At 36.0% G+C, this 21,516-nt stretch overlaps 2 protein-coding genes across 7 annotated transcripts in view; both read left to right on the top strand.

Moving 5' to 3' along the window:
- Positions 1–21,516, top strand: part of LOC112057725 (low-density lipoprotein receptor) — a 313,316-nt gene that overhangs the window by 146,641 nt on the left and 145,159 nt on the right. The window lies entirely within an intron of this gene.
- LOC112058317 (uncharacterized) lies at positions 13,962–15,818 on the top strand. The gene has a single exon (XM_024099040.2). The coding sequence runs from the start codon at positions 14,653–14,655 to the stop codon at positions 15,733–15,735; it is 1,083 nt and encodes a 360-aa protein (XP_023954808.2). The 5' UTR covers positions 13,962–14,652; the 3' UTR covers positions 15,736–15,818.

Raw genomic sequence — 21,516 nt, forward strand, 5'->3', positions numbered from 1 at the left:
GAGGGATTATGCTAACTCTGTAGGAGCTAGTGAAAGTTCAAAAAAGAAAAGAAAATGTAATCTATACTAATATTATAAAGAGGTACAGTTTGTGGTATTGTAGGGGGTACTCATATGAACTGATTTTGAAATTATTTTACCACTAAAAAGCTACGTTATTTGTGAGTGACATGGTTATATTTTATACTACGCGGGTGAAACCGCGGGGCGTAGGCTGTTTAGGTATATATACAAGAGGAAGATACAAGTACACACACAGTAATTACCCAAGTTTATTAAATTCTCTAAGACTAACCGGTGAGAGGCTCAATTTAATAGAGGCAAGCACAATGAAGGTAAGTAACATTTTAATTAAAGTTAAGTAATGTTTACATACATTAAGTTGTCAATCTTCTTTGTTCAGTATTGCTGTAAATAATTTATACAGTGGATAATTTTTCTTTCTTATTAGCTTTTACTTGACATGTCTCCATTTCGTCGATAAAATTGCTAGGAAATGGATAGTGTAAAAGTTATAGTCAGGAATCCCTAGAACATTTTGTAGTATACCTGATTACTAACAAGATAATTTTCGTGAGTAGCTTCATCTCGATGAGACGATCAACTTTTTATTTACGAAAATTCTTGATTCTTGTCGCTCACTGAGTTACCAGGAAATGAAAATTTCTGAGCGTCGGAACGAGATAATGTACGACGCAATTTGTGGGACAATTAGGTTATTAAATTGTAAAACTATTAATTAAACAATAGTAAAAAAACAGCTGGTTAGTAACAGATGTACAAAATGTTCTAGAGATCCCTTATGCTTCCCTTTTTAATATTTATGTAGTTAAAGTTAAAGAGTAAACTAATAAAAATTTGATTCATATACATTTGTATGCAAATTTCGAAACATACCTATTTTGTAGGTACACCAAATACGCAATGGATATACATATCTACAGTATGCAGTAACTTATATATGAATTTATTATGAGCGAAGTGCTTTAGTAACAAACTGCAGTGGACATCACAAAGCCGCTCCATTGAATTTCAATATGAAATCCATTTCGCTACATGCTCCTACTGTTGGCCCGAAGACGTCCGATATTTGCATGTTACTCGAATATGAGGCGGACTCCTTTCACGTTGTACGTATGAGTATGAAATCAATTCTGAGGATACGTTTCAAACTATAAAGTTACTCCACATATTACTAATATTATAAATGCGAATGTAATTTAGTTACATAATTATATATTTCAAGACATCTGGGTTTCCTTGAGTGCTTTTAGTTATTTAGACGGTACTATACAATAGATTTTTTTTAATTTTTATCCTTAGACTAATAAGCTATAGACCCACAACAACTAACAATGTTTCACTCCAAACGTAAACCACTTCTGTGACTGAGCGTAAGAGCTAAGCTAATTACCGTCGCCGAAAACACACATAAGCGTAATTATCGAATCGTAGCGATGCGTCAAGGGCTCCCATTTCGGGGCACATAAAACGGCTTACGAATCCGCTACTACAAACACACACACACTACACACTATCTATGTGTTATAAATCTATATTTTTATCGTTTTACTTGGTTTAATCTCTGGAATGGTTGGACTGAATTTAAAGGGAATTTTACTGGAAGATAGTCGATTATTGAGGAACATAAATGCAACTTTGTCCCAGTTTATTTACTAGTAACAAGCCAAGACGGAAACCAGCAATATTGTATTTAAATTGTAGGTTTAAGAGATCTGAATCCATTGTGATATGAGTTTCACATAATAGTGGTGTAATATTCTAAGTACACGGCCATGTTAAGCTCTAGATAATGTCCTCCTCAGATTACAAATACCGAGAGGCAACGAGCATTATTATGATGCAACTAAAGCAACACTGTAATTTACCTTGCAGTTCATATTAGACATTATATCTTTGCCAGTACAATAGCCTTACATAAAGCATATATTAATTAAATTTTCACTTACTTAGAGGCGAGTAGAACAGTTGAGATGCGGAATGGATTCTTTCTAGGCAAGCGCTCCGACTTCTAGACTTCATTATTAATTTCCATCTGGCGCGATTTTATTCAAGCAGAAGACTTAGACATTGAGTAAGAAATAGTTTAGTAGTAGAGCTTTGTGACAAAACATGACATGGTACAAGTACTACCACTAAGCTTATTTCGGCCACCAAGCAGATTGTTGTGTTCAAGTCTTGTGAATATGGTTGTCGTTGCAAATATAGGCGCAAGAGACATGACTTATTTCTAGCTTAACTTGACTTGCTCTGAAAAGTACCTACTACTATCTACACAATTTTGTTTACAGTATAAAATAAGAAAACCAACGAATAAGAAGTAGAATACAAAAAGGCGGCCTTATCGCTTTTTAGCGATCTCTTCCAGGCCACCTTCAGTTTTTTTTTTTTAAGATTTTTTCTCATATCTTTTTAAATATGAACAATATTCCTATTCCCCTCCGATTAGTCGGAAAGACTTTTTTGTCTGGATACGACAATAGACCAACGGGGCGGGGATCGAACCACCACCCCTCGGTGATGAGTCCGACCGCTCTTACCGTTGAGCTATTGATGCTAAAATTGCTTAAGCTTTTAGATGCTGTGTTACGGACAAGAGCTTTTGCTTCTCATGTTCTCTTTTCTGCTTGTTTTATCAACTACTAGCTCATGCCGCGCGGTTCCACCCGCGTGGTTCTCGTTCCCGTGGGAATACCGGGATAATATATAGCCTATAGCCTTCCTCGATAAATTGGCTATCTAACACTGAAAGAATTTTTCAAATCGGACCAGTAGTTCCTGAGATTAGCGCGTTCAATCAAACAAACAAACAAACTCTTCAGCTTTATTACATTAGTATAGATTACTCGTAGTACAAGACAAATAGGTAGCTTTTTGACCTTTTGTACAATTTCTATAATAAATTAGGTATAAAATAAATAAAAGACCAAACAAATAATGAGACGAATCACATAATGAAACTGGGACGCAGTTTCGGAGTGCTCGCGAAGAAATAACTTACCAAACAATAACTTTGTTAGTGTTTCCGTGACCCGCAAACAAGCAGCGCAGAATAAACAAGTTCCAATTATTTTCCGGGTAACGAAGATGCTTGGGGTTAATAATTTCCACTTTTTCTACTGAGATGAATTATTATTTTAATTATTTATACCTCAGAATACAGGAAAGACCAGAAACCACGTTCAGCCGTCATTATAAAGCACGCATTGTGTTCAAAAATGTTATCTGTATAGAACATCACACAACACAGTTTACTCAGTATGTCTAATTGCTTGTTCCTGAAATTACACCAAAAAAGGGTAATTTCAACGGCTTCTTTCCAATGCTTGATCACACCTTCTGGAGTTATCTGTATTCAGAGATTTATGTTTTGACGGTAGAATGTGCGGTGGATTTAGACGGAGGTCCTGGGTTCGGTTCCCGGCTGGATCGATTGAGGTTTTCTTAATTAGTCCAGGTCTGGCTTTTGGGAGGCTTTGGAGGTGGCTAGTTACCACCCTACCGGCAAGGACGTACCGCCAAGCAATTTAGCGTTCCGGTACGATGTAGTAACGATGTACGATTAGATTGCATCATCACTTACCATCAGGTGAGATTGTAGTTCAAGGCTAACTTGTACAAAATAAAAAAAACATACCACTTTTGACGACCTCTCGTAGCGAATATACTGCGGCTAGGTCAGTAACAGTGGAGCAGTAAAATAATGCTTTGCGATATGGCATCGCCTAGAAAAAGGCCCTAACTCAGCAATTTGCCACATACTTTCAATAAAAAACTATGCAGCAGCTGATTTTCAGTTAGGACCCAGTTGACGTGCCACTACGTACAAAATTTACTTCATAATATGAGAAACATATTAATCATTATCTACACAATGAAAAATTCAAGAAAATTTTTTAATGTGTAATTTATACCTACTTTACTCGTAGTACATAATAATAAACATACGTATTCACTAAGTTTCTACCCTTACAAGGGGTTCGTTTTACCTAAACAAACTAATAACCAGTGTGCAAGTTTACTCCCTGTGATACACCAAAACTAGTTAAAGCCAACTCCATAAACTGGAAAACCCAAGAGTATTATTAAAACCAAATTGTTACAACGAATGTTTCCAAAATTAGAGAGAGATATGACCCCTATGGACAACAATATGCATAGATACTCTCTGCTCTGTTTTAAAACATCGATATTAAAAAAAATAGTTTAATTATAATTATTTGAATATATTTTGATGTGAAACATCTATAGCCGCACGTATAACCGATTTCTGGCGTGGCGACGCATCGCCACGGCTATTTATGATGGTATATCCAGTCATCTGTTAAGTCAATTTACAAAATAATGTCGATGTTGCCGACATTGCCAGACGTCCCGTGATGGCTGATTTTTTTTCTAAGGTTTAAGGTTCCATTGGTGCAGCATAGTGGCTCCAAGATCCAAATCTTGTAAGAAGAGCATTTGCTTTGTGATGGGACCTTAAAATAGGCTGATGCACAGATAGCTAAATTTTAATTGGATTTAAAATAGTGTACGTAGATAAGTTAACTGATCGTTGTATCAAGTTTCATACACAACCCTTATTACGCAACCCCTCACACCCCTAGGGGATGGGCATTACAGCGTTTCAACCGAACCATTATTGTCAAAGCAAAAATAAGGTAAAAAGTTCAATTGTCGTATTTATATAAAAAGTAATATCAAAGGTACTCGTAAACCTTTTAATATAAAAGTTATTAATTGAAAGGTTGTAGTAGAAGGGTTGAAACTGTTTGTGGACATGATTTCACATTTTTTTATTATAAGAATTCGCGAAGAACATAAATAAAACAATAGACTTTTCATATAGAAAATTGAAAGTCCATAGTTTAGACTAGGTAGCTTGCCGAATGCCGAACGCCACTTCGTAGTACTAATAAATTTATTGTTAATGTTTATAAAACATTCCCCTTATAAAGAGTTTATTAAGCGTCTAAAGCCACCCGTAGTTAACAAAGCAAATAACATATAAATATTCATATAAAATTAACGAAATGGCGTCTTCATTTAAGCAGGCTTTACATTCTAGATCCTCATATATAACATACCTTTACATTCGTAGCTCGTACAAAGGCTACAAAGTTCAGAGAAGTCCAATGACCAAAGCCATTATTCGAAATCTCTGTCTGACTTGTAATTTACGTTGCATACTGCACTCGGAGTGTCGTTCCTATCGGGTGTATCTCATTCCGTTAATCCTTATTACTATCAGACTAGTCGGACTGTGAAATCCTCGAATGTAGTCACATCCTATTAAAATGTGACGGGATTGTTTTCATTTATGTATGGAAACAATTCTGTCATCACTGATGAAGTAGTTCACGCGCCGACATTAAATAATATAGGGCTGTCACAATAAGTAAATGTTTTTTCGAAAACAGTTTAATATTCTTAACTTTATATATTTTTTTTAAATTCTTTTACAAGTTAGCCCTTGACTACAATCTCACCTGATGCTAAGTGCATCACTTAAATGCAGTCTAAGATGAAAGCGGGCTAACTTGTTAGGAGGAGGATAAAATCCACACCCCTTTTCGGTTTCTACACGACATCGTACTGGAACGCTAAATCGTTTGGCGGTACGTCTTTGTCGGTAGGGTGGTAACTAGCCACGGCCGAAGTCTCCCACCAGCCAGACCTGGACCAATTAAGAAAATCTCAATCGGCCCAGCCGGGGATCGAACCCAGGACCTCCGTTTTGTAAATCCACCGCGCATAGCACTGCGCCACGGAGGCCGTCAAAATGACTGAATGATGAATATGACTTTTGTCTTTTGTTTTAATCTCAATGTACTACAAGTTTGTACTAAAGCGGGTGTTTATTCTTTAATCAGTAAGTTTTTTAGTTATCACACAAAGAAAATACTAATTTAATAGTCTCGTTTACATATCTACAGTAGAATATAATATATAGGTATAAAATACTTATAATTGGTACGGTATCAGTGATTTTCGTGACTTGAATAAGCCATAAGAAACTATGCGCGTGTCTATACACGCGAGCAAAGCTTTTGTTTTTTTTTATTTGTTAAAGTTTGACACTATTAAATTATTAGTTAAGGTATTTATAATTATTCAGGCGTATTTTCTCAAGTTAAGTTAGTGAGTATTAATTGTATTGTAATATATCTAAACTGTTTATTTCAAAGAATGGAAACTGTCGCAAAAATTATTTCCTAGAGAATTATCCTTCACGTAATACAGCTTGGATTGTCAAGCTATTGTGCTACATGAATTGTGATAGAGAACTCAAACGTATTAATTAACGGAACAGAGTTAGGGAGTAATTTAAAAATAATGAGGGGAAACTCATAATACAACAAGAGTGGAATCGTCGAGTGTTCGTGTAACTGCGAGGGCAAAGCACAAAACAAGGTTCTTGTACAGCAAAAACAGCGCAGAACAAACGAGACTCAATTGTTATTGACGATCCGAGAACTTTTCTAGGTGTTTCAAATCAATTTCCTTTCTAGAGAAACAATTTTACTACAGAGCTTGCTATACCTACCCTTGAGTAGTGTTTTGACAAAGGGAAAATGTGGTTATCTTTATACTGATTCGCATTTTCCAATAAAACCGTTGTAGCTATTGAGGCAATCGCAAATGGTAAAATAAATCTTATAAGGGAGGTAGAACGAAGCACTACAGTGGTCTCGTAGTTCTCGCGAAGGAGCTACGAAGTATAAAACAATAACGTCTCTACGGTTTATAATACGTATGTGACTCGCAAACAAACAGAGTAAGGTAGTTTCAACTGTTATTCGATTATAGGAGTCGACAACGTTTTCATATAATTTCAATTTGTTACTACCGTGTAAGCATTTTCTATAATCTGTGAAAATTAAATTTAGAATAACCGTTCTAACGAGCTATAAGTTTCATCATCATATCAGCCGATGGACGTCCACTGCAGGACATAGGCCTTTTGTAGGGACTTCCAAACATCACGATACTGAGCCGCCTGCATCCAGCGAATCCCTGCGACTCGCTTGATGTCGTCAGTCCACCTGGTGGGCGGTCGGCCAACACTGCGCTTACTAGTGCGGGGTCGCCATTCCAGCACTTTGGGACCCCAACGTCCATCGGCTCTTCGAACTATGTGCTATAAGTTTATGTAATTATAATATATTAATATTGAATTCATCATTTATCACCGCGTTGCTACGGTAGATACTCGTAGACATCGAAGTCACACTATTGAGTTTTTAATAAACATCAACAGTTGTACGCTAGGATCTCTGTTGCCGTATTATGACTAACTTAGTTGTATAGGAAAAAATATAAGTAAATTCTAATATATAAAAATAGTCTACTATTACGTAGTTTATAATATATCTATACTAATATTATAAAGCGAAGAGTTTGTTTGTTTGTTTGTTTGTTTGATTGAACGCGCTAATCTCGGAACTACTGGTCCGATTTGAAAAATTCTTTCAGTGTTAGATAGCCCATTTATCGAGGAAGGCTATAGGCTATATGTTATCCCGGTATTCCTACGGCAACGGGAATCACGCGGGTGAAACCGCGCGGCGTCAGATAGTCCCTTATAAATAAAATTGTGCTCTTTAAAAGTCAATCCTAGGTGCTGAAAATCGGAAACCGCAGAATGCTTTTAGAAGTTACAAAGCATATTTTTCCACTTTACATCCGAACATAAATCCTCTTTACTCAAGCACGGATGAAGGAAATACGTAGTGACGCGTTTGCGAAATGCATTTTTAGTGTTCAATGTACCTACTCTTTTATAAATAAAATGAAATTGTCTGAACACCAATCGAAGTGGAGTTTGTAACAAGATTTCACGTTTTAAAATTTAATGCGTATGTTGTAAGTATTTTTTTTTATAACGCGGAAAACGTTCGTTATGATTTAATTCCTTTAAATTTTAACTATAGATTTATTATAAACTAGCCCACGCTCCGCAGTTTCACTTGTGTATTTCCCGTTCCCGTGGGAATACGAGAATAAAACGCCTTTGACACTCACAAAAGCTTTCTATTGGTGAAAGAATTTTCAAAATCTGTTTAGTAGATTCAGAGATTTCCTCCTACAACTTCACAAGTTTCTACAGTTTTCCTTTTAGAATATTGATTATAGATATTGATTTTCTTTTTATCGTAACGGTTGAAGGTCCACTTGATGTTATTTAATTAATTAGTGAAAAACTATCAAGCAACAACACAAACTTCAACAACAATGCAATCATCAAGCAACAAAGTAATACAGTACGTGCAAGCGAAATGTATTATAACAAGGCACTGCCCGGTTAAACTATAAGCGTAGGTATAGTTAATCCTCATTGTATTATTTCATACAATGTATCAGGATACATTGTATGAAGTCTGAAGGGAATGGTTGACTATGAAATTACAGGTAATTTTACAAGCAACCGTTCCTTTCACACTGAAATAATGGAACGCTGTTTGGCGACAGAAATAACTAGTACTTCTTCGAACATGCTCGATTTCAAAAAGCTCAACTAAATCATCATCATCCTTTACTTAGTTTAGGATTTTTTTTCAGAACTTCCAACGGATTTTAATGCAGTTTACAACAAAAGATAAAGTCATAGAAGGTTCAGATTTATAAAAAAATCATAAAAATTATCAGAGAAGTAAAAAACGCCTGGTGTACCGTACCTAAAGTCTAATATCCTGCTGGCTTATTCACTAATTTGGTCTTTATTAACAACTGAAATGAAAGAAATGTCATATACCTACCTGTGTGATATCCACGAAGGGTTGTCAATAGGCACCGGATGATATTAAGTATTTACTCATCATAATGTTACTATCTAAATATAACCCGTGCGAAGTTGGGGCAGGCCCCTAGTTGAAAATAAATTTTGTATTATACTATGAGTATATTTCAGAGGGCGACCGTAAACGTAAATCTAAGTACAACTTTCGTAACCGTCGAGTGTGTGCTGCGATATTTTTTGTTAATATTTCCCGACCATTTCGGATCAAATTTACATATCAATCGCCTGGCTTCATGTAAAAACATGAGGATCATAGAACGTTGCCGACCTTTCGTGAGCTTATGAAATAGCGTTATTAACTGCCTAGCATACTGGGTTTTGTTTTCACAGGGAAAATTTATAAGCAAAAAACATCCTCAAGTTGTCGTATGTAATTTGTTATTACTGAGTTTGCTGATATTTACACACAATGGAAATCTAAATATCCATATAAACAAATGGAAATTTTACAAGATAATGAAGTTGAAGATAACGTCCAAGGTAGGTATAATATCATTTCACAAATAATAAAATTGGAAAGGAGAATGGCAAGATTGAATGTATTTTGGGAGTAGCAGATAGAAGTAGCGTACATAATGGAAACTTATTAATATTTGTTTATCGTGATTTAACTAAGAAAAAAGCAAATGGTTAGCAGTCTCGAAAAGCAGGGAGAAAAAAGATATACCTTAAAACTAGTAGGTTGTAGTTGTAAATATCTATACATAAATGTAAAAAACACCACCGCTGACATACAACTGCGTGATTGCTTCATAAATACTACTTACAAGGCGTTTGGGTCGTAGGCAACAAGTGGTTTTTTTTTGTTAATAAAATGCACTTTTTTTCTTTCGATTCCCGTTCTGTAAAATCAAAATATTTTTTTTTAAAACATCTTATAAAATAAAAGTTTTAATTAATATAAAAGTATGAATGTACGACACTTCAGAGTGTGACTCCCATTTTCGCCAATGTCCTTTTGAAAACCCGTTTTCAAAAGGAGATATGTCATGAACTTATTAATTACACTCTCGATCAAGTCTCTTTCAGTGTGTATATATACCCACTCGAGTATATTTGCAGACATTCGGTTACTCTTCACCACTTTTACCCCCCCATAACTTTTAAACGACTCAACCGATTTTCATCAAACATGTTAAGAACACTTACGCACAAGTCACCTTTAATATAAATTCAAATCGCTTCATCCGTTCGGGAGTTATGGTGCCACAGGCAGACTGACAGACAGACAGACACGTTAAACTTATAACATCCCTTTTTGCGTCGAGGGTTAAAAATGGGTAAAATAATATGTGTGAACGTAAAAAAATATTTGTAGAGAAGTCTATGATCTAGGACTATTGTTAAAGAAAGGGGTTTATTGTGTTTTGTATTTAAATATCAGGTTATATTAGTTTATTTTAGGTACCTTATTCTGTCTCACGATTTAATTAAACTGCTACGAAGATTGCATTGTCTTGGGAGTTAGATTTAGCGGTTTAAACGACAAAGTTCCTTTACTTCTAGCGCGGACCACAACTTCTCGATAAATAAATTGTAAAGTACCTACCTACGTTACGTACATACGTATTTTAAATTTTATATTTCTATTCTTCTTAAAAACACACTTCATCTATATCTATATCTATACTTATAATAAAACCGGTCGAATTCTATTCGCAATTTGAGATTTTACTTATACCATTTGTAACAACAAACGTTAGCGTGGTTTAACGGACGACAGCGCCATCTAGAATCTATACTTATAATACGAATTTTGTACATTCTGTACATTGAAGATATTTTGATTTTTTTTGTTGGGGGGGGCATTATATAATCGTTACTGAAGCTAAAATTATTTTTTTTCGATTTTTTTGTCTGTCTGTCTGTCTGTCCGTGTTTTTTTGTTTTTTGGGCATCACGCTGAAACTAAAAAATGAATTCAAATGAAACTTAGCACGGTTTAAGACCATAATACGGAGAAGGTTATAAGATACTTTTTATTGCGAAAATAAAATGAGAAGGGGGTGAAATAGGGGTTGAAAGTTTGTATGGTCCTTCACTTTTAGAGTTACGGTTTTAAAAATTTGTTCGTAAATCATAAAAAAAAATACGAAATATAATGTAATTCAAAAATTTTTAAAATTCAACCCCTAAAGTGGTGAAATAGGGCTTAAAACTTTACATTGATTTCCACGCGGACGAAGTCGCGGGCGTCCGCTAGTAATTTAAATAAATAAAATAGACAAGATATTGTTTTCCGATATATTTTATTGTTTCTATAATAAAAGTGGTTTTCTTATTACTATTACATCTGTTATTCACCCGAACGCTAAAGAAATAAAGTGATTGAAAGACAAATAAAATTTGTTGAACCATTAAAATGGGCATCAGAATTTCAAGGAGCGGAACGATCAAAAGCTTTTTAAGAAATGGTAACAACCACGGAACAATATTATCTGACTTTGTTACATTTTCAGCGGCCAAAAACAAAATATACAAATTCCAATTATATCTGGGCCAAGGACTGTCGAGGTAATTTCGAGTCCATTTTCATTTTCAGCGCCAGTTTTCTTCAATTCCATTACATTGTATTTCGTTTTAATAATAAAATTCCTAATGTTTTTCTTATTTTTAATTAACGAGATGTACCTTTCAACATTCTTTACAAGGGTTTTTAAAGCTTCTATTGTATGAAATAACTCTAGTTTTTATTATATTCGAATGATGCTGAATTAGTCAGTGAAGAATTTTGAAAATAACTATTGAAGTCAATTAAATACAAGCATAATTTGGACCTTTTCATTAGTATGTGAACTGGCAAACTAGTTCCGGTGCAAATTTACCTTTGCCAATTATGGCGCTCAATAGCTATGGAACAATATGTGGCACAAAAGAATTCCCAAGCGCGATGCATAATTTGGCACATATTTGAACCAATGGACAAAGCAACGAATAGACCGCTAGCTAATAATAACCAGCTGCAAGCCAATCCACTAACTTTGGCGTATGTTAGTGGACATAAACGAAATTTACCAATTATTAAGTAACTAGCGGACGCCCGCGACTTCATCCGCGTGCAATTTAGTTTTTTTACAAATCCCTCGGAAACCATGGATTTTTCCAGGATAAAAAGTCTATGTTTTAATCCAGGCTATAATATATCTTAATACCAAGTTTCAGCTAATTCGGTTCAGTAGTTAAGGCGTGAAAGAATAAGAAACATTCATATCATCAAAACCATCAGTTTTCGCAAATCTCGGGAAACCATAGATTTTTTCGGGATAAACAGTAGCCTATGTGTTAATCTAGAGTAAAATCTATTTCCATTCAAAATTTCAGCTAAATCGCTTCAGTAGTAGCGGCGTTATAGAGTAACAAACATCCAAACATCCATACAAACTTTCGCGTTTATAATATTAGTAGGATAGGATGTCAGACTTAATGCTAACTGATACAAAATTGAGATTACAAGTATAGGTGAAAAATGTCATACTGGCAGCCCTTTGTGGATATCATTCGTAGTGTTGGTAGATAACTTTGACAGTTGACATTGTGATTGGCTTTACAGAATACGAAAGTTACATACCTAATGTCAAAGTTAGTGAATTGGCTGGCAGATATGAAGCACAAAATAAAGTGTACACCCACACTAAATACTTGAATAACAAAGGCTCTCGTCTAATTTTGTCCATAAAGTAAAGTACTAAAATACGGGGTGGTTGGGTGGGTGGTTGTGTAATAAAGCCACAAAGTTAAATATCAATATTCAAAATATTTATTTGCGACGTCTATATTGAATGAATATGTACCATACCGAAGATGTATTTAAGAGTGTGCAATGTGTAATTTGGTGGTTACAAATGGTTCTGGATCTCAGATTCTGGAAAAGTTAGGAGCCTGATATTTAGGCAAATGATATTTCAAAGTGTTAGCTTCGTTATGACTATACAAAATACACAATTTGTAAAACTTTTCTCGATAGTTTATTTTTTTGAAAAATACATGTTTTGCTCACATTTTGCTTTCAATCTCAGGAAAAACAAACTTATTTTCTTAAATTTTTTGTATAGAAAATTAGGTATATATCTTTAACATGGCCATTTTGTTTTTCGTTATGTTGTTTAATTTACTTGTAATTAGGTAAAAATGGTTTTGGCGCTCACGTCATAAAATTTTCGTCGCGCGTCAATCGCTCCGTGCTTTTCACTCGCGTGAAAGTCAGAATTCGGTGTCTCGTTTGCGCTTGGAATTTTATCCATATCGTACCGACGCGCTGCGCGCTCTTAAGTATGGTAGGTACATATTCATCCTGCTTGGTTACCATGTAACCAGTAAAGACGTACATCTGTACTGGTCAGTGTTGTAGTAGAGGATCGCAATACCTAACCTACCCAATATATGTAGTAGGGGAATTACCCCCATCTGTTTTCTGGATGAAAAGATTTTTATATCAAATTAAATATGTCTATAAATATATTGCCTAAAAATCAGTCTAGAATATGATTATTTTTTTTTTTTAATTTTCACTGGTTTGATTATCCGACAGTCATCATATCAAGGGCTAAGTCTTCGTAAACTTAGTTTAATGTATCTACAATTCCAATTACCAATACCCTTATAGGCTTTTAAACTTAACTTTACTTAATACAATAATAATAAGCTGTAGTAATTTTGATGGCATTATTTATGAATATTTTAAGCGCGATGATTAAAGCTATAAATATTTAAACAAATGCAGTGGCATAGCGTACCTTGGCGGGGCTCTGTATCAGAATTAGTTGGGGGGCCCAATGAAGGGTAAAGATTTCTCACAAAAGAAACAAAAATGCTTGCTTAAAATAAATATCATAGTGACTTAAGTTAAGTAGGATGTTTACAATTTTTGGGCGCACCGGAACCCGGGAAAAAAGAGATTGTTTTTTTTCGACTTTAGTCAATGTCAGCACCAGATTATGTGAGATAGGTAGTAGATTACATTTTACTAGTTTTTCCTTTCACACGTAAGGGGCCTCTGTAGTTCGGGGGCCCCGTATCAATGATACGGCTGATACGGCGGTAGCTACGCCCCTAAACAAATGTATAAATTCGTGTTTTTGGAAAAATTCTATAATACTGAATAACCTATTCTATAATACTGAATGACGGAGAGGGCGCCACCGTTGCCCTGTCAATACATAATTAACGAGCTCCGTGTTTTTTATCAACATTTATTTAATAAACATAACTTAATCTATCATAAAAGTGCTGAAAAACTGTTGTGATGTGAAAATCAGTAAAGTGAAATAACAAAACTGCTTAAAACAAGGCGCCGTGTAAATATATAGTGTTGTTTACAGTGTACATAAATTTGAACTTCAACTGACAATAATATACTCGCATAAACCTATTTGAGACCGTAAAACTTTACTAAGTGTCTATAAATATACAGTGGTTATCTCAAAAACTGAAAGAAAAACAAGTTTTTTTACTAAAAGATTTTCACTTTTAAATACAAACAGTGATTGTTTTAAAAAAACAGTTTATCATGTATCAATAAGTACGCGCAACGCCATCTACTGACTGATAGCGAATCTATTTTACGAAATCACAATTGTGTCAATAAGTACGAGCAACGCCATCTACTGACTGATCGCGAACCTATTTCACGAAATCACAGTGACTATATACTAACGCTGCAACGGGGGACTTTTAACTGGCAAAATATTTTTAATGTCTAACAGTAGAGGGAACTAGGAGTACCGTCAATGACACATAAACATTATTACTGCTTAGTGCCGACTTCTTGCGTCGGCCGCTGCAGCTTGGTAACCAGAGAACATTTTAAATTTGGAACAATATTATAATTGAAAATGGCCAACAAATGTGCTGGGTGCGGAAAATTCATGAACCCGTCCGAAGGGGCTTCGTGCTCTTCATGCAAGAGTATTTTCCATAATGTGTGCGTAGGCATACAAGAGAAAACCAGATTACCAGCCGGCTGGACGTGCCCGGACTGTAAAGCGAAACGGCCGAGGAAAAATAACGACGACACCCCGGTGAAAACGACCGCGGCGCGCGAGCTTGTGCCAGACACAGCCGGCGAAGGTCGGCATAGCCCGGCGAGTGGGGTTATCGGTAATAGAGCAGGAGACAGCTCCATGGCCGAAGAATTGAGGCTATTCCGAGACACGTTCAAGGAAGAAATTGGAGCCTTGCGTAAAGAAATGCAGGAGATAAGAAGAGAGCTCTCAAACGTCTCAGCCTCCTTATTACGCTGTGACAAGCGAATCGATAATCTGGAGTCGAGGTTTATCAACGCACAGAAGGAAAATAACAAACGTATGGAGGAATTGGAGGGGAAAATCGTCACCCAATCGGATACTCGTGCTAATAATAATAATAATATGGATAGCACCATCGCTCAACTGAAATCCGAACTAAATGACAGAGACCAAGAGCTCCTCCTCAACGATGTTGAAATAACTAGCATACCGGAGGAGAAAATGGAGAACACGGCCCACGTAGCCTCTTTAATAGCTGTCAAACTGGGGGTTAAAATTGGAGAGGGAGACATTGTGAAGGCGGAGCGCGTAGGCCCCGCACGCGCAGGCCGAGAGGATGCCGCGCGCCCGATCGTTGTGCGGCTGGTGCGGCGCGCACTACGCGACGAGTTGTTGAAGGCAGCGCGCGTGCGGCGAGGGGCCACCACCGCAGACATGGGGCTCCCGGGTTCGCCACGACGCTTCTATGTGAATGAGCGGCTAACCAAAACTAACCGACAATTATTCAACAACGCGCGAGCGACGGCGAAGAAGTGCCGGTGGAAATATACGTGGACAAGAGATGGCCGGATTTATGCTAGAAAGAGCGAGGGCCAATCAGGGCTCCGAATTAGGACAGAACAAGATATTTTTCGTGTCTTTGGTACCGACAAAGTCGATACAAATTGTTAGGAGTTTATATTGCTATTATATTTACATAATTATATTTATAATTGTATATGTTATATTTAGTAGTTTATATATTTTATTTACAATATGTAACTTATGCCACGAGTTAGCTAAACATAGTTTTTGCTTAATTATGTATTATGATTATTATATTTATTTAATGAATTTGAACTTATTATCAATAAGTGGAAAAAATAATTTAATTTCTCTATTTGTATATCTTGCTACATGGTATTTATGGCTTCAAGACAATCGGTTTTTAATTTCTAAATATCCACAGGCGCTAAAAATAATCTAAAGCTTGGTTTGTTAAATATTAGATCACTCAGGACAGGAAAAGTGGAACTGGTAGAGGCCATGAGGAAGTACGCTCCGGATATATTAGCACTGAATGAAACGTGGTTATATAGTGGTGAGGATATTAGCACTTTCCAGATACCGGGATATACTTTAAAACATACACCGAGATCTACAGATAAAAGAGGAGGAGGCGTCGGGTTCTACATAAGGAAAGGCCTGACAGCGCGAGTAATCCAACACCCACAGACAGACCTGGAACAGATGTGGCTGCGTGTAACGTTGAAGGGAATGCATTTAGCTGTGGGAACCGCTTACCGCCCGGAATACTTATATGTCAATAAATCTATTAACGAGTTAAGCGACACGCTGAGTGCATTATCAACGTACGATTTTCTGTGTTTACTTACGGACTTTAATGAAGATTTATTGGATAACAACAGCAAAAATGCAAGAGAGCTTCTAACATTCCTTGATCAGCAAAACTATACACAGCTTGTACGGGAACCGACAAGAGTTACTGAAACATCCTCTACGTTACTGGATTTAATCATTACAGATTCACCAACGCGTTGCAAAAATCTAGAGGTTATACATAACAAGTGCTTGAGTGATCACGCTTTGGTAATAGCTGAATTCAATATTAGGAAGCCAAAAATACAATTTGACTATATCAACAAAAGATACTTAAATGAAATAAATGAAAAGGCCTTCTATAATGATCTTCATACTATAAAGTGGGAAGATATTATGCAGGTAGAGACCCTAGATGCTATGGTAAAGTAGTAAGTATAATTGGAAGACATCCGGACATGTCGCTGAATGGGGAAGTGATTGAGCGTGTAACCGTAGCAAAAAACCTAGGGCTGTATATAGACGAGGAGCTAAGATTCATAGAACATATTCAAACCAAGATAAGATTTGCTTTTTATAAGTTAAAGGTGCTGTACGGATTGCGACGTTTTTTAACGGAAAGAGTCCGACACACTCTTGTAGAGTCACTTATTCTGTCACCACTTAATTACTGTGACACTATTTACGGACCTCGTCTTCTGAAAAAGACTGAACATGCTGTACAGCGCCTTCAAAATGCATGCATTAGGTTCTGTTATAATACTCCAAAAAGAAGCCATATCACACCGGTGCTAAATAAACATAAAATCATGAATATGAAGTCACGTAGAAGTTTGCACTTGATAATGTTAATACGGAGAATATTGCAAGGTAACCGACCCACCTACCTGTGTGAGCGACTGCTTTGGCGGAAGGATCGAGGAGTGACGCGGGTTATCAACCAATGCAAACTGGTGATTCCTAGTTATAGAAATGCAGCGTTTAGGGGATGCTTTCGTTTCGCTGCGGCTAAGATTTGGAATGACCTCCCACCTCCAATTCGTATTCAGGGTAAGATTGTTAGCGAAGCTACCTTTAAATACAAAGTGAGAAATTTTTACATTAATTCTCAAATAGAGGCAGCACGATTTATTTATAGTAAATTATGAGATAATTATTCCACAATTCTAATTCTACTTCTCCTTTTTTTCCATATATTTATATATTTTCTTTGTTAATATAATAAATTCATTGATATTTAACTCGTATTTTTTTTGTATGTATTTAATATGTGTGTAGATATATGTGATTATACATATATGTATTATTATGTATTATTTTATACCTTAATGTATTATTTTTGTATATTGTATATTATTAAAGTATTGATTTTGTAAAGTGTATTTTTTTGAGTTTATGTTTATGCTGTTCTATTTTTTCTTTAAAATGATATACTAGTAAGCACGGTGCACGTTAGACCGTTGTAACGGAGCAAACTGAAAATCAGCGCTGTGCACTATGCACAGCATAAGGCTGAGTTTGCGACCAGTTGCCATGTTACTAGGTAGGCGAGTAATAATAATTAGTTTCTTTTTTTCGTTTCATTTTTGTATTATAGCTTAAGCACAATAATTAAAATTAAATTGATTTTATGTATGCCTAGTAATAAGTATGGTAATAAAGATTATTTTATTATTTATTATTATTATTATAACCTTGAATCAAAGATTTGCGTTGTTTTAGACGTCGCTTCACTCACAGACTTATGCTAAGTATGCTTGTCGACATGATTTTGTGGTACACGAAGTACCTACCTGGACCGGTGCCAGATCTACACAAAATGTTGGCATTATAATTCAAGGGCATTTACTTCGTTAAATTAGCTATACGTACTATAATATTTTTTGTATTTCTTCCTTTAGATATTGAGGAATTATTGCCAGAGACATTTTAAAACTCGTAACCGCACTTAACCGCAGTCCGTATGAGACCTAAGCGATCTACTAAAAAACGTTTTTCTTAAAATATATCATCATTATCAACCCATTTTCGACTCACTACTGTGCTCGAGTCTGCTCTCAGAATGAGAAGGGTTAGGCCAATAGTTCACCACGCTTGCCCATTGCGGATTTGCAGACTTCACACACGTAGAGAATAGAGAAAATTCTCTGGTATGCAGGTTTCCTCGCGTGGTTTCCTTCACAGTTTGACACGTGATATTTAATTTCTTAAAATTCACACAACTGAAAACTTGCACACATCCTCTGTAATCGGAGGCAGATATCATATCCACTGGGCTAAAAGTGTACATCTCGTTTGAAAACAGGTTTCTATCTGTCATTTCTTTGCATTTTGGTAACATTCGCTTTTAATGCAGCAGATCTTAATGTTTTTTTTAGAATGTCGGTTAAATTTTAGTAAGCTTTTGTATTTAATCACTGTTTTAATATTGTATACTATATAATATAAGTAGGTAGGAATTTGTTATTATTAACGCCTTTGTGTTTATGTTAGCTTTTCGTCACTGCGCAAAAGGTAGGCTTTTGTGAAATATCATCACATTTTACGGCGACGTCTATAAGCCTCATTTATCACTTTACTCCTTCGACTGAGAGTAATTTCATTCGTGATTCAGTCTTTTTATATTATTATTGTAGACATTTTTGTGTGTTACTACGCAACTTTCAAAAGCTAATTAATTTTATCGCCTGTTCTTTCAATTTACGAGAATTTGTTTTCTACTTCGTACGCGTGAAGTTAATTTTTTTGTTCTTTTTCACAAATCACATGTATTTGTTTGGTATAAAAAGTAGCCTATATGCTGCTACTGCTAAACAAGTTAGCCCTTGACTACAATCTCACCTGATGGTAAGTCATGATGCTGTCTAAGATGGAAGTGGGCTAACTTGTTAGGAGGAGGATGAAAATCCACACCCCTTTCGGTTTCTACACGGCATCGTACCGGAACGCTAAATCGCTTGGCGGTACGTCTTTGCCGGTAGTCTGGTAACTAGCCACGGCCAAAGCCTCCCACCAGCCAGACCTGGACAAATTAAGAAAATCTCAATCTGCCCAGCCGGGGATCGAACCCAGGACCTCCGTTTTGTTAATCCACCGCGCATACCACTGCGCCACGGAGGTCGTCAAAAACCTCCTCTATCTTCCAATGACAGTCCCATAAAAATTCCCATATATAGTTCCATATATATTAGCCGAGACAAGCATAAAGACAGACAAATAAACAAAATTTAAAAAAAATGCTTGTTTTTGCTTTGGTTTCGTGTAAATAACTATAAATTTGATAAAATACAGTTATCTGGCAGTACATCAGAGACAGACAATTCAATTTTACTTACTTAAATAAGTCGTATATAAGACAAAGACAAAACTTGACTGACAAATGTGATGAAACCTGCCCTAGATAAATAAATAAATTTGTTAGATACAAAAATGCAAGTTAATATGAATAACATTTAAGAAATTTTGCTTCGAGATAACTTAAATCATATTTTGTAGTACAAATTTTGTATTCAGAACAAAATATGCATTACAAAGTAACAATTCAATTTGTTTATGCCAACATTTTCATTCACCTTACAGCCACACCTGATTGAATAGAATGGATGGTAGAGAGCGAAACGTGGGTATGTATGAAAGTACTAGATAATGGTCGTACAGTTGGCTGTCATCCAAGACTTCTAACCGATATGCTGGTTATGTTATATCAAACACTCTTAGGAGGAATTTGTTGCATCGGTTTGGATCATTTTTGGCTTACAATCAATCAACACGAATGAATATTTAATAAAATTAAAAAAAAAACATGTACACTTGCAACCCCAGACGCACTGCGGATAGATTGCCGACCTTTGAGGGATCAGTTTACTAGTAATAAAGAATGTTCTCTCTTCCGTGGAAGCACTGCTTATTGTTTCTGCCGCTAAGCATCATTGCTGTGTTCTGATCTAAGGTTCTGGCGGTTGCCAATGTAATTTCAGGCACATAATGCTTAAAAGACCTGCTTCTTCGCTTCTGCTGCTTTTCAGTGTGATCGACACAGTATGGTACAAAGTACCAGTGTCAATGTATGTATGTTCTCTGTATGCTTAATGAAGCGATGCTCTTTTAACCGACTTCAAAAAGGAGGAGGTTCTCTTCTCAATTTGACCGCTATGTTTTTTTTATGTACCTACATCGATTACTCGAAGACGCCTGAACCAATATTTTTTTTTTTGTTTTATAGGGTATACTCCCCATGTGTATCATACTCCCCACCATATTCACCTAGTCCGATGATGTATTAATTCAAGCCATGAATATTGAAACGTGGTTCTTTCAGAAAATGCTTCAATAAATACGACAGCGGCTTAGCACTGCCTTCAAACTGATCAGCAGGTAGAACATAATAATATTATGATGTTATTATTATAGGACTCAAAGTGACTACAAATATAAGGAAACTAATGTCGGACAAAGGTTATGATTCACAACACTTGTCCGGATAACTTAATTAACAAATCAAACTGTAACCAAAATAAGTCCCTAGAATGGCAGAGAATGACCATGAGTGGAGTCACGCACTTGTGAGCGATGTATGTAGGGTTAAAGGCGCCTTTTACTGATATCAAACACTCCCCTTTTCCACTCAAGTCACTCTCCCCGCCTATCCCAAGTAACCCATAAAGAATTACACAACAAGAGATGTGGACGGCTCGAACGCCACGAGCACACTGAAGCGGTCCGTACCGCAAGTCGTTGGAAAGCGGCGATAACATTATTTTTCGCTTTTTAGTTTAGTGGGTACGTTTTTAGGTTTTGAAGTCGGTTGTATTTTTTTATTATTATTGATGGTTTTCCATCTAAATGCGATGGTAGATTTATATTATCAGATGAGCTATCTACTTAAACCGTTAAATAATTCTATAAAAAAAATCAACCTCTTTTCCTTGTATTCCATATAAATTTTTATAACATTTTTAGTGTGTCTTGTTTTATGTGGTATATTTTGCGTCGAACGTGCGAACGGTCGTAACATTGGCAGCTTTAAGGAAGTGTGTAGGTAAAACACACTTACGTTTGGAGTGCCTTCTTATGTTTCTTGAAACGTTTTCATCCTACACTTGCGTTCCCGATAGACGTAAAATAGTACTTCGA

Source organism: Bicyclus anynana, chromosome 1 (genome assembly GCF_947172395.1).
Source record: "Bicyclus anynana chromosome 1, ilBicAnyn1.1, whole genome shotgun sequence".
NCBI classification, from domain to species: domain Eukaryota; kingdom Metazoa; phylum Arthropoda; class Insecta; order Lepidoptera; family Nymphalidae; genus Bicyclus; species Bicyclus anynana.

What these genes read in the sequence shown, in the direction of transcription:
- LOC112058317 (XM_024099040.2), top strand. Translation starts at nt 14,653, where the DNA reads ATGGCCAACAAATGTGCTGGGTGCGGAAAATTCATGAACCCGTCCGAA.